Below are 12,383 nucleotides of genomic sequence, written 5' to 3'. Positions count from 1 at the left end.
GCTCGCCGGCCCGCCCCGCCGCTCTCCACCTTCCCATTGGCCGCGCGCGACGTCACTCCTCGGCGGTTCCCCCCCCCGCCCCGGTGCGGACAAGGGGAGGCGGGGCAGGGGGCGGGGCCGCCTCGGGGCCTGGCACGTGGCCGGGGGCGGGGCGGGGCCGGGCCGCGGGAGGGTGGGGGCGGGGGCGCAGCACCGGTGCGGCGGGCCCGGCCGGGGCCGAGGACGGGGAGGGATGGCTCCGGGGGACCGGGGCAGCGCCCGGGATGGTCCCGCCGGGAGGGGGTGTCGCCGTCGTCCCCGCCCAGCCGCCGGTCTTACGCTCGCGTTTTGGGGCCGCGCACCCGTTTCCCCACTGTTTTGCACGCCTGGACCTTGTGCTTGGGTGCAGGGGACCCCCACGGCATCCCGGCCCGCGGCGCGGGCGGTGCTGCCCCGGGGTACGTGCTGCCGGCGAGGGCAGGGCCCGGCGCTCCAAACCCCGAGTGGGGGGGAAAAAAAAAAAAGGAACTTTTTCCCGCGGCCACTGCTCTGGAGACTGCAGCAGCGAGGGGCATCGCTCGCTGTTTCGTTCCCCTCGGCGGACCCTGACTTGCAGCCCCCCCTGCTCACGCCCCAGGGGCTCCCCGCTCCGGGGCCAGGCCGGGGCGCGGCCCCCTCCTCCGCCCGCCGGGCCCCGCTGCCACGGCAACCGTGACGTCAGGAGGGGCGGGCGGAAGCGCGGCGGGTGGCGGCAGCCCGGGCGGAAGCGGCGCGCTTTCCGGCTGACGTCGCGCGGGGGATGGTGCGGCGAGGCGCTTTCCGGCTTGCCCGGCGTGCGGGGCGATGGCGGAGGACTGGCTGGGCGTGGAGGCGGCCGTGAGCGGCAGCGAGGGCGAGGAGGAGGTGGTGAGCGGAGCGGGGCTGGGCTCCTCCGGCAGTCATCGTCGCTGCCGCCGCATGCGGAGCTTCGGGCGTCCTCCCGTCCCATGCGGCCTGGGCTGGCCGGGGGCGCCGGGGCATGGGCGGGTGCAGGCCGGGGCCCGGGGCGAGGCCGGGCGGTGGCGGGGCACCGGGGAGCGAACGCCGCTCCCGGTAGTGCCGGTCGGGGCTATCTCTGTGGCCGAGCTCCGTGCCTGGGCTTGCCCTGTGCCGGGCCCCTGCCTGGGCTGGGCCGGGCTCTATAACCGTGTCTGCCGTGTGCCAGGGGCAGGAGGATGGCGAGCGGCGGCACCAGCAGCTCCTGGAGGCGGTCAGCTCCCTCTCCGGACGGAGGCGGTGAGTGGCGGGGTGTATGAGGGGCTCCCGTGGCTCGGCCCTGCGGCTCTTGCAGCAGGCACGCTGCATTTCCTCCCCGTTGCCCCTGTGGGACTGCACAGGAGTGCTTTGAAAAATGGAGCAAGTGGAGGGTGCTCGGTTCCTTTTCCCACTGGCATCAGCTCCTCTGCCTCTGCCGTTGGAGGAGAAGCACATGAGGAGCACACAAGGAGCCTTTTGGTTTATTTTCTTTTGTTGCAGGCGGAAGCTGGCAGAGCGTACAGAGGCAAGCACACAGGTGTCAGAGTTTAATGTCAGCTGTAAAGGTGAGACCCCTGGGAAGCTGAGCAGAGCTCCTGCTGCCTGACTGGGACAGCACTGCCCGCCCACAGCTAACGGCTTGGGATTTGCTGTGTCTGCCCCAGATCTTTGGGCTGAATCCAGCCACAGCCCCTTGACTTGGTGATGCCACCCCTGTATTGACGTACGGGACCTTGTATAGGTGCTGGGGAGAAGCTGGTTCTGTCTGAGCTCCTGCAGCCCATCCGTCCCAAATCTGCCCTGAGCACTGTGAAGAAGGAGCTGACCAAAGTGAAACAGAAGAAGGCGGTGGAGCTGCCACTCAGCAAAGAGGAGGCAGAGCGGGTAAGTGGGTCAAGCAAGCAGCAGAGGGAAGTTCTGGCCTTCTGAGGCAGTAACGTTTTGCCCCAAGTGCCCCTTTATTCCTCTCTGATGCTAACAGGCTTTTGTTGTTCTTTACGTCAACCTTTCCCTACTCATCCTTTTCTCTTCTTGCCCCTGCCTCCAGGTTGTGAGGGAAGCTGCCTATGTCAGGACCTCTAAAGACGTGGGCAAATGGCAGCAGGTGGTTTTGCAGAACCGACGGGCGGAGCAGCTGGTTTTCCCTCTGAAGCAGGAGATTGCTACAGTTGTCCCCCTGGAACAAGTGGTTTCAGCATGGAAGGTGGGTGCTGTCGCGTGTCACGCAGCTCGCAGGGGTTGTCTGGGGCAGTTTGATGTCTCCTGGCTGCACTGAAAAGAGTGAGGAAGGCCCAGCCTGTAGCTGAAGCTCTGGTCAGGTGCACGCTGAGCTTGGGAAGATTCAAAGGGAAGTCTTTTGTGTCCCTTATACATAGATACATAAGTGCTCCCTGGGAGAAGGTGGGTAAGGCATGAGCAGAGGGTTTGGAGCCTGCTCTGTCCCCTCTCCTCTTTTTACCCTTTCAGCCCTAGACATGCAGGCTGAGTCTGCCATTTCCCAGTCCCTGGATTGAGCCAGGTACCTGCAAGTGGTCCTTGGCCACTTGTGCTGAGGCAGATGCAGGGTTTGGTTAGCCAGAGCCTGTGCATCTGTAAATCTTTGTTACGAAAGAAAGATGCTTTTGGGTTTGAATGTGAGTTCCCATGGGGGTTGTGCTGCTGACTGGAGAGTTGCTGTTGTCCTCAAGAGCTCTCCCAGCTGTCCAGGTGCTCAGGTGAGAGGCAGCCCCTGCTGAGCTCCTGACATTCCTGGCACTTGCCTTGGTCTGCCCAAAGGTCTCTTTCCATTTTGGTGGGACGTGGTGTCACATGGCCTGGAACTTCTGTTGCATGCTTCTTGTCCAGTGCTACCTGGTCAGCACTGCTTGTCTCCTGCAAGCCTCTTTCTCTACTCTGGAAGGAATACTGCCCATTCTAACTCGGCGTGATGGCTGGGACAGCACCGAGGCAGGCCCATAGTGAACCTCGGGCTGTTATGTGGGACTTGTGAGCAGGGCTGTGACCCTAGCCCCCAGAAGGAGGGGGCCACTCTTCTCTAGTCTCTTCTGTGGACCTGCTCGGGGGCACCAGGGAGGATGGGGATGTGTAGAGGAGTGTTGGCTCTTGCAGTTCTCATCGGGGTCTTGCTGTGTCTGTTCTGCCCCAACAGGCCCGAACTCCCCTGGAGCAGGAGATCTTTGGACTGCTCCACAAGACGAAGCAGCCCATCACAGACCCGCTCCTGACGCCAGAGGAGACAGCCTCACTGCAGGCAATGAGCTTGGAGGAGGTGAGTGCTTTCCCCCCAGCCATGTCCCAGCTCTGCAGGCCTCTTCCTTGGTGCTTGCCTCACTCTGCGCTCCCTGGCAGGCCCGGCAGCGGCGAGCGGAGCTCCAAAAGGCTCGGGTTGTGCAGTCCTACTACGAAGCCAAGGCTCGGCGAGAGAAGAAGATCAAGAGCAAGAAGTGAGGCTCTGCCATTGCTGGGCTTGGTGCTGTGGGAGGGGGCTGGGTCCTGGCCTTGGCTCTGGAGCTGACCCTGCCCAGTGTATGGGTATGGCCAAAACATGGGGGAAGGCAGAGCAACCTTCCTTCCCAGGATCTGCAACGTGTCAGGCAGCCTCCCACCCATAGCAGTGCTGCGTTCCTCAAGGCCCTGCCCAGCACCATGAGGTCTCACTGGCTCTCTGCCCTTGTGCTGCAGGTACCATCGTGTGCTGAAAAAAAGCAAGAGACGCAAGGCCTTAAAGGAGTTTGAGCTGCTGCATAAGTCAGACCCTGAGGCCGCCTTGGCAAAACTGGAGGAGCTGGAGCAGCTCAGGATGCAGGTGCTGCTCTTGCAATTCTCCCCCAGCCCTCAGGAAGTCCCTGCTCACGATGCTGCTCTTTCTGACGCTTCTCTCCTTCTCTTCCCCTCAGGAGCGGATGAGTCTTAAGCACCAGAACAAGGGGAAATGGGCCCGCTCCAGGGCCATTATGGCTAAGTATGACCTGGAGGTGAGATCACAGAATCATAGCATGGTTTGGGTTGGAAGGGATCTTAAAGATTACCTAGCTCCAACCCCCTACCACCATGGGCAGGGACACCTCCCACCAGACCAGGTCACTCCAAGCCCCATTCAACCTGACCTTGAACACTTCCAGGGAGGGGGCAGCCACTCCCAGCTTCTCTGGGCAACCTGTGCCAGTGTCTCACCACCTTCATTGTAAATCATTTCTTCTTCATATGTAACCTAAACCTGCCCTTTTTTGGTTTAAAGCAGTTGCCCCTTGTCCTGTTGCTACAGGCCTTGGTGTAAAATCTGTGTCTTATAAGCCCACTTTATATATTGAAAGACCACAATAAGGTCGCCAGTGGTGGTTGAGAAAAGGGGGAAGCAGCTGAGGTGGGGAAAGGAGAGTGGGCATGTTGTTTCTGGCCTGCGTTGGAAACATCTCAGTCCCCTTCCAGGCCCGCAAGGCCATGCAGGAGCAGCTGGCCAGGAACAAGGAGCTGACGCAGAAGGTGCGGGTGGAGCTGCCTGAGGAGGAGCCAAGTGATGTGCCTGAGGAGGGCCTCTCGTCAGAGACCGTCCCCACCATCCCTGTGGGGGCCAGCGGAGCTAATCCCTGGATGCTGGGGAAGCCCAGCGGCCCAGCTGAGGAGCCCAAGGTGCAGGAGGGTCCTGAAAATGTTGCGGTGCCTGATGCTGTGGAGAGCAAGGAGGAGATGGAGAAAGATGAGGAGGAGGAGGATATGTCAGAGGAGGAAGCTCTGCTACAAGACTTCGCGCAGAAACGGCAAGTGCGGCAGCAGCAGGCAAGAAGCTGTGAAGAACAAGGTGGGGAGCTCATAGCCCTGGAGAGTGTGTGTCTGGTGTGCTGCAGGGTTGGGCAAAGGCAAGGGGGGTCATGGGGGCTGTTTTCTGCCCAGTTCCACACATCTGTCCTGTTTTCTCCCTCCCTGCTCATGGGTGACTGTTTCTCAACTGTTGCCTCAATATGTAGGTGCTGATGAGACGGAGGCAGTTCCTGAGCTGCCGGGGGATGGCCCCATCCACCCCATCTGTGCTGAGGAGCAGGCGAATGTAGGGATCGAGCAGCCTCCCCAGGCCCAGGAGGAGATCCTGCTGTCGGAGCAGCTGGGCCGGGTGCAGACAATGGACGACGTTGATGCTCTGGCCTCAGAGGAGCGGGTGGAAGAGCAGGAGAAGCTAGTGGTTGCAACAGCAGAGAAGCCGGTGCCTGCAAGAGCAGAGAAGCGAGTGCGGCAGCAGGAGGAAGGCAGAGCTGGGGACAAGCGTGCCAAGAAACCAGCCAAGAAGAAGATGATTAGCCTGGAGGCTGTGCTGGCTGGGAAGCCCCAGCAGGTTCAGTGCCCCAGCCTGCCTGTGGTCGTGGAGGAGGAGGTGAGCAGGATGAGCCTTGCCCCTTGGTCCCAGGGTGACTGCAGGGGACTGACTCGTCTCTCTGCAGGAGGGTGGCATCGACCAAAGAGGGGTGATCACAGAGGCCTTTGCCGGGGATGACGTAGTCGCTGACTTCACCCGGGAGAAGCGCAAGGCAGAGGAGGCTGCGAAGCCACAGCCGGTGAACCTGGTGCTGCCGGGCTGGGGCGAGTGGGGAGGCACAGGATTGAAGCCCAGCGCCAGGAAAATAAAACGGTAAGTGTGGAAGAGCTGCGCAATGTGCCTCAGCCTGGCACTGGGGTCTGACGTCTCGCTTGCCTGGCAGGTTCCTGCTCAAGCCGCCCCCTGCGCCTCCCCGGAAGGACCAGCACTTGCCCCACGTCATCGTGAGCGAGCGGCGCAACATCCATGCAGCAGCGCATCAGGTGGGTGCCACCCGGCCTCTGTGAGCAGCCAGGCTGGCCCAGAACCTTCATCACCCATTCCCAAAACGTCCTGAATCCCTGCCTGTAATCCCTGCCTGGCCGCTTCATTTCCAGCTTTGATAACCCAGAGGCCAGCAGAGTGATGGAGGGAGGAGGAATTTACAGGCTGGCTGCTGTGCCAGCCCTCCTGGGATCTGCTAGACAAGGGGATTTAGTGAGGTGGTCAGTGGGGCAGGGGACTGGAAGGACAGTGGGAGTGGGTGCCAGGTGAGTGGGAATTGGTGGCAGCATGGGACAAAAGCAGCCCCCAGGGTGCTGGGGGAGTTACCCCATTGCGCTGTTTCCCCGCAGGTCAGCGAGCTGCCCTTCCCCTTTGAGAGGCACCAGCAGTTTGAGCAGAGCATCCGGACACCCGTGGGCGCCACATGGAACACACAGCGTGCCTTCCAGAAGCTGACCACCCCCCGCGTCATTACCCGAGCGGGCCACATCATCAAGCCCCTCTCTGCCGAGGATGTCCCCGACATGGCCACCACGGCTGGCGCTGGAGCCAAGCCGGCGCTAGAAATTGTTCCCCAGCGGCCAGAGCCACCCTTGTGCCGCCGACGCAGGAGAGCGCGGTAGCTCTGCGCCCGCGTGTCCCTGCTGCTTGGACTGGCGCAGGAGCCGGGAGGGGCTCCTGGTTCTCTTCAGTACCTTCTCCCGCTTCCCCCTCCCCTACAATAAAACTCCTGGGCTGCCTTGTCTGTGCAGCCTGCGTGGCTGCCCGCGCAGCGCCCCGGGGCCAGGACAGCTGGTGCCCTCCTGCCTGTCCTTGGGGCCCCGCGCGGGGCAGGGGCCTTTGGCCGGGTGTAGCGGGAACAGCTCGCGCAGGCCGGGCCGCGAGTGCGGCGCGGGGTGGGGGGAGCAGCCGCCAGTGCTCCCTCAGAGCTGGGTGGCACCTGCCCTATGGATTTTGTCTTTCATACCCCCCTTTTTTTATATATAGCATATATATTTTTTTAATCTTGGTTGAAGGGGCTTTCTTGCAGCCCTGCTCTGAGCCTAGCCACCGGGTCCCACTCAGTTCTGCTTACAGCTCCAAAGTAACTCCTGCCCAGCTCTAATAAACCAGATCACCTGGAAAACAGGCTGAGGAGGTGGTGCTGCTGTTCCGCACAGGCTGGGAGCTGGCTCTGCCCCCAGCGCAGCCACCCTGCCCTCTTCCTGCCCACTCGTCCTCTCAGAGGGTGACAGCACGGTGCTCAGTGCGTCCAGCGCTAGTGGAGAGATGTGCCAGAGACTTACAGCGGTGCCGGAGCGGGCAGGGATCTCCCCAGGCCTCTTGCCATGTGTGTTGTGCTCAGGCCAGCTGGAGAAACGCTCCCGAGCCAGAGCAAAGGAGCCAAAGCTGCCGCTGTTCCGGGGAAATGCGTCCCCGACACCAGTGACGCCTCCTCCCACAGCACCGTGGCCTCTCTGGGGGAGCGGCCAGGCTGGGTCCCCAGCCCCTGCCTGTGTCTCGGGAGCGGGCAGAGGTGCTGCGGTCACCCTTCTCCCCGGCAGCTGGGTTGTGCTGGGGAGGGGAGGGGGTTGTGCGGTGGGGCTGGGGCACAGGTGCCTACGGCGTTGAGAGCGGGTGCCCTGTGACTCCCTGATTCCCACCCCAAAACCACGCAGGGCTCTTCTGGCTGCTGGCGCTTCCCGGGGAGGTGGGGGCTGCCGCGGGCGTCAGCGCTGCCTGGGACGCGGGGCTGGGGGCTGCCTGCACCGTGACCTTGCCAGGGACCGGGCCTGCGGTCGCTGGCCCCCGCACAGCACCCTGGGGCAGCCAGATAGCGCTTGCCTGCAGATGGGGCGGCGGTTGCGTTGCATGAATTTACCCTGGGCTGACAAAAAAAAGAAAAAAAAAAAAAAAAAAAAAAAGGAAAGGAAGCGAAGAGTGTTTCCGTGCTGTGACGCTGGAGAGCCCCTTGCTGGGCTGGTGGCCCCAGCTCCGAGCCTGGCTTCCCTCCGTCCTGCCTGCCCCAAAAGCCGTGGGAAACCTTCACCTCCGGTGCTGGGGATGTCATGGGGGGTTTCTTGTTTGTTTTAGTAAAAGCCGAAGTGTGGGGTGTGCGCAGCCCCTCTTCCTGCACCTCCACCTGCCTGCAGCCAGCCCTGGGCTCCCCAGCAGCCCCATTTTTCTAGGATCAGGCAGATTCCTGTGGCACCACTGCCTTGTCCCTCTCCATGGGGATCCTCCCTCTCTGCCCTGGCTAGGCCCACTGCCCCGAGACCCAGGGTTCTCCCTCCCTCATTCCCAGCCCCAGGATGGTTCCTGGCTGGGTTCGATGGGTTGTCCCAGGACCCAGAACACAGTCCCCAGCTCCCAGCACTGGGATGCTCAAAGAATACCTGGACTGAGAAGGGTCTTGGGGGGCCTCAAGGCTCAGCACCAGTCAGAGCAGAGCTGGCTTCAGACTCAGAGCAGGGTCTTCACAGCGGTGTCCTGCTGTTTGCCTGCAAGGATGTGGAGTCCCACAGACCCCTGGCTTCTGTCCCCACATTCACCCCACCCCATGGCAAAGGACTGTCTTGTGCTGTGCCTGCTGTGGTGTGTGGTATCCCCTGCACCCCCAGGGAGGGGCTGCACAGCCCAGCGGGGTCTGGCCCTGCTGCAGGCTGGGCTGGGAGCTCCTCACTGCCCCAGAGCAGGAGTGATGCTCCCCACTGGGTTGGGGTGATGATGGCACCAGAGCAGTCCTTTCCTGCAGAAGATCGAGGCCACCGGGTCTGAAACCAGCTCTGGCCTTAGTGGAGCAGGAGGGTTTACAGCTGTCACAAGCTGGGACCATGTGAAGCAGCAAGTGGGACCTGAAGCACGTGGCCCCTCAGTTTGGAGGCTGCCTCACGCTGAATTTTGGCTGGTGGGTCCTGTGGCACGAGCGTGGCTGATGCTCAGCCAGCGTTGAGAGGGGACAGCTTCAATCCACAAGAGCTGGATGTGCCTCATCTTGTGAGAAAGGGCAGCAATGGGCTGGACTGAGCTCGAACTGGGGCTTTCAGTCGCCAGAGACGCTTCAAAAGTAAATGCAGAAAGCATCAGCATGAGCTCATGGGGATGAGTTAGAGGAGGGACCCAAATGCAGTGGGGCCACTGGCTGGCCCCTCAGGGCTGCTGGACCAGCTCACCCGCTCTGGCACAGGCTCCTCCAGAGCTGCTGTGCTCCTGTATCAAAGAAAATAGTTGTCGCTTCGACTTCCCTGCAGAAATAAATTTGCTGGTCACAGGGATGTCAGCGCTTGCTTTTTTTTCTAATTAAAAGCCAATTCCAGGTCTGCAAACCTCTGCAGGAAAGGGGGACACCGGGGATGCCCGCTGGCAGCTCCCAGGGCAGCAGGGAGAAGTAGGGAGAGGAGCTGCAGCTGGGTGGAGCCACTCACAGGGGGGCTGTTGCTCACTGCGGGGTAGAAGGGGGCCGGGGAGCCCCGGGGGGCTGTTGCTCAGAGGGGGTGCTGCTTCGGGGCTGGGGACCGGCTCCCTGCAGGGACTTTCCTGGCCTGATCCTCGCCCTTCCCACGGCACGCTCCAGCAGGGCCGGCCTCCGGCTGCCGCACAAGGTGTGAGTCGGTGGGTACCGGAGGCTGCGGTGCCAGGAGAAAACCCCCCTCCTCGCCGTCCGCCATAACCCCTGGGGAGCCGCGGTGCGAGTGCGCACGCCTTCCCCGGCCGCACGAGCGTTGCGTCCCTCGAGAGAGCTGCGAGCGGCTGCAGTTTGCTCTTACTGGCCTACTTTCTGGGCTACGTCAAAGCCGGGCTTACAGAGCCGGGAGCCTCGGCGAGGGCGGCCGAGCTGCTCCCGGTGCCAGCAGGGAGCGGTGGCTAATCCCGGCTGGGAGCGGTGGCTCCCGGCCTGGGCAGCCCAGCTTGGCCGGCACCCATGGGTGCTCGGCTGGTGGAGACCGGCGGCAGCTGTGGGCAGAGGGGCAGGGACGGGCAGCGCTGCCATGGGGCTGGGCTTCTCCCGGCGTGGCATGCCCAGGCTGAGTGCCATGCTGGGGAAGTGGCGCAGCCACCGCCGGTGCCCCCCCGAGTTGCTCCGGGGCAAGGACCCGGCCGGGGAGAGCCGAGAGCTGAGCCCAAGGGCCGCTCCAGCTGCCGCGAAGCTGTTGGTGCAGCCGGGCTCCTGCACCCGCCATCCCGGGAGACCAGCGGGAGCTGAATGAAAGTAAAAGGCAGATTTAAAATCAACAAATAAAAGGCTTTTGGTAGTTGGTTTTCTGTTTGTTTTTTTTATTGTTTGGTTTGGTTTTGTGTTTTGGTTTTTGTTTTTTTTTTTAAATGCAGGCTATAAATAACCTGTAAAATATTTTGTCTGGGCTATTTCTGAGGGTGAAATCTCAGCCCTTCAGCTTCCCATGCTGCAGGACATGAGTGCAAGCACCAGGACCATCACGGGGCCCCCCCCCCGGCTGTCAGGGGTGTCTTGCACCCTTACTCACTGTGATCGGGGGATTTCTGTGTCCCTGAATGCCTCTGGCTCCCACAGCATAGGAAATGGTCCTCCCCAGAATAAGCCTGACTGAGCCCCAGGGTGGGAGAGCAGTGAGTCCCCCCAAAACCCAACGCAGGTGGGAGGCTCTGCTTGGCACAGGGGAGGCAGATTTTGTGTTGGTATTTTAGGCACAGGAGTGCTACCTCCAGTTTCTGTGTCCCTCCAACCCGTGTGCCAGGGACAGGGGTGGCCTCCACTCCATCCTCTGCTCCCCCAGGCCCCCTTCAGCCTTGGAGGTGAGTCTAACTCTTCTTCATCACCCCGCAACCAGGGGCACCCTGGGCACCCCCAACCCTCCTGCCGTGGGCACCTGGTGCCCGGCCAGCGCATCCCGGCCTGCACAGCCACTGCAGCCGCGTTTCCGTGGAGATGGCATCTCCCGAGCCCGCACAGCCTGAGCGGGAGGGTTTCCATGGAGATGCCGTATCCAGCACAGCACAACCTGAGCAAGAGATTTCCGCCGAGATGCTGTAGCCGGGACCCTCGTACCCGCAGCGGGCCATTCCTGCAGAGATGGGTGGCCAGGGCCCACGGCGGCTCCCTGAGTGGCGTGTGGTGGCACCCAACCAATTCTCACCCCAAGTTCAGTGACAGGCACTGGGAGATGGGCAGCTGCTGGCTTTGAACAGTTGTTGGGGGTGGAGCAGTTGCCAGCCTTGTCACCTGTCTGGGGTTGGGACCGCGTCACTTTGGTTATGCTGTAGTGTGACATTCTGGGTGTCCTGGAGGTGACAGGTCCCTGTCTGTCCCCAGCTGCCTGGGGAAGAGGAAAGTCCCTGTATCCCTGTGATGAGTTTGTCCCAGCTGTCACCCTGCAACTCTCACAGCGATGTGCTGGGCACATAGGGGCCAGGGAGAGATGTCAGGGACACCGGGCAGGTAGCGGGGCAGCCCGCTTGCCCCCCACACCTGGGGAAACCAGGGAGCCAAGCCCCAAACCAGCAGCATCCCAAAGCTGGGGGATGCCTGGCTGGGCTCCGGCAGAGCTGCAGCACCAAAAACCTCCTGTGAGGGGAAATGAGGGTTCCTGGAGGGGCAGGTTTGAGGCAAAGCCGGTGGGGGGAGCAGAGGCTGTTCAGACAGACGTCCTCATGGCAGGCGGCTGCACGGTACGTGTACCCTGGCCGGCGCTACAAAAGCAGCCTTCGTTTAAACGCAGCTACCGCAGAGGTCGCAGTCATTCGTTCCGCACACAGTGAAATCCTGATTAAAAGCGAGCCCCAGCTGCAAAGACAAGGAGCAAGAAGTGCGGAAGCACCGCTGGGACACACTCCTGCCCACTCTGTGCCTGTGGGAGACACGGGGCCAGTTCAGCCCGTGCTGCCCCTCCCCGCCTCGGTCCTCTCCGTGGTCCCCGCTCCGCCGCCTCCGCTCCCTGCCCGACCTTCCTCCGGCTGCCCGCGTCCTGCCCGGAGCCAAGGCCGGGCCTGAGCCTCAGCGGGGGCTTCCCTGCTCATGAGCGGCAGCAGCCGGGTCCTCCCTGCGTCCCCGTGGAGCGTGGCAGCCCTCGCTCCTGTGCCTCAGCAGTGGGGGGCTGCAACCAGGAGCCGGGGGGGGTGATGCCTGAGGCTGGGCGTCAGTGACCACTCCAGCCGTCAGCTCCTGGGGGGGGCCGCAGGCCCCCATGCAGCCCAGCCATCCCCGGAGCTGCCGGCAGTGCTTTCAGCGTCTCCAGGCAGGGGCTGTCAGATGCAGCGTGCATTGCGGTCAAAGACCAGCTTTCTTTGTCTCCGGTTAAAATTAGGAGCCCGCAGCGGCTCCAGAAGCCAGACCTGGGGGGCTCGGGGCTGGAGGATGGACAATAACAGAGCTGGGGATCTGGTACGGCAGCCCGGGGCAGCCAGGGAGCACGGGCAGGCCCAGCTCTGCTCGCAGCTCTCCGGAGCCTCCTGCCGCACGGTCCTTGGAAAGGGGCTGGAGTGGAGCCAGGGCTCCCTGCAGGCACCCCTCCCACCCTTGCCAGCCCTGCTGGGCTCCTCACCTGTTTTCTGGGGCTCCCCAGGCACCCCAAGCTCTGCTCACCCACCACATCCTCCTCCCCTCCATCACTTCGCCCTGCCTGCTCTTGCCCAAGCTGCCAGG

The 12,383-nt window shown here is 62.5% G+C and overlaps 1 protein-coding gene across 2 annotated transcripts; it reads left to right on the top strand.

Annotated features, from left to right (window-relative positions):
• The first annotated feature begins 777 nt into the window (after positions 1-777).
• Positions 778-6,576, top strand: UTP14A (UTP14A small subunit processome component). Of its 2 annotated transcripts, none has more exons than XM_074914852.1 (14): positions 778-885; positions 1,184-1,254; positions 1,495-1,559; positions 1,736-1,878; positions 2,042-2,197; positions 3,143-3,262; positions 3,343-3,437; positions 3,676-3,799; positions 3,891-3,968; positions 4,423-4,792; positions 4,959-5,359; positions 5,427-5,614; positions 5,685-5,784; positions 6,136-6,576. In XM_074914852.1, exons 1-14 carry the CDS (start codon positions 823-825, stop codon positions 6,406-6,408), a joined length of 2,247 nt encoding a protein of 748 aa, XP_074770953.1. In that variant the 5' UTR covers positions 778-822; the 3' UTR covers positions 6,409-6,576. The 2 variants fall into 2 exon arrangements, with proteins under 2 accessions (XP_074770953.1, XP_074770954.1); XM_074914853.1 differs by having other exon boundaries at positions 787-882.
• Positions 6,577-12,383: the final 5,807 nt, after the last annotated feature.

This window comes from Athene noctua, chromosome 11, assembly GCF_965140245.1.
Source record: "Athene noctua chromosome 11, bAthNoc1.hap1.1, whole genome shotgun sequence".
Classification (NCBI taxonomy): Eukaryota; Metazoa; Chordata; class Aves; order Strigiformes; family Strigidae; genus Athene; species Athene noctua.
Note: the sequence above shows the minus strand (reverse complement) of the source record. Positions and strands in the feature narration are given on the sequence as shown.

Bases quoted from the DNA above. Each gene is read 5' to 3' on its own strand.
- UTP14A (XM_074914852.1), top strand. From the start codon at position 823: ATGGCGGAGGACTGGCTGGGCGTGGAGGCGGCCGTGAGCGGCAGCGAG. The intron at 1,560-1,735 runs GTGAGACCCCTG...GACCTTGTATAG, and splicing joins GTTTAATGTCAGCTGTAAAG to GTGCTGGGGAGAAGCTGGTT. The intron at 5,615-5,684 runs GTAAGTGTGGAA...CTTGCCTGGCAG, and splicing joins AGCGCCAGGAAAATAAAACG to GTTCCTGCTCAAGCCGCCCC.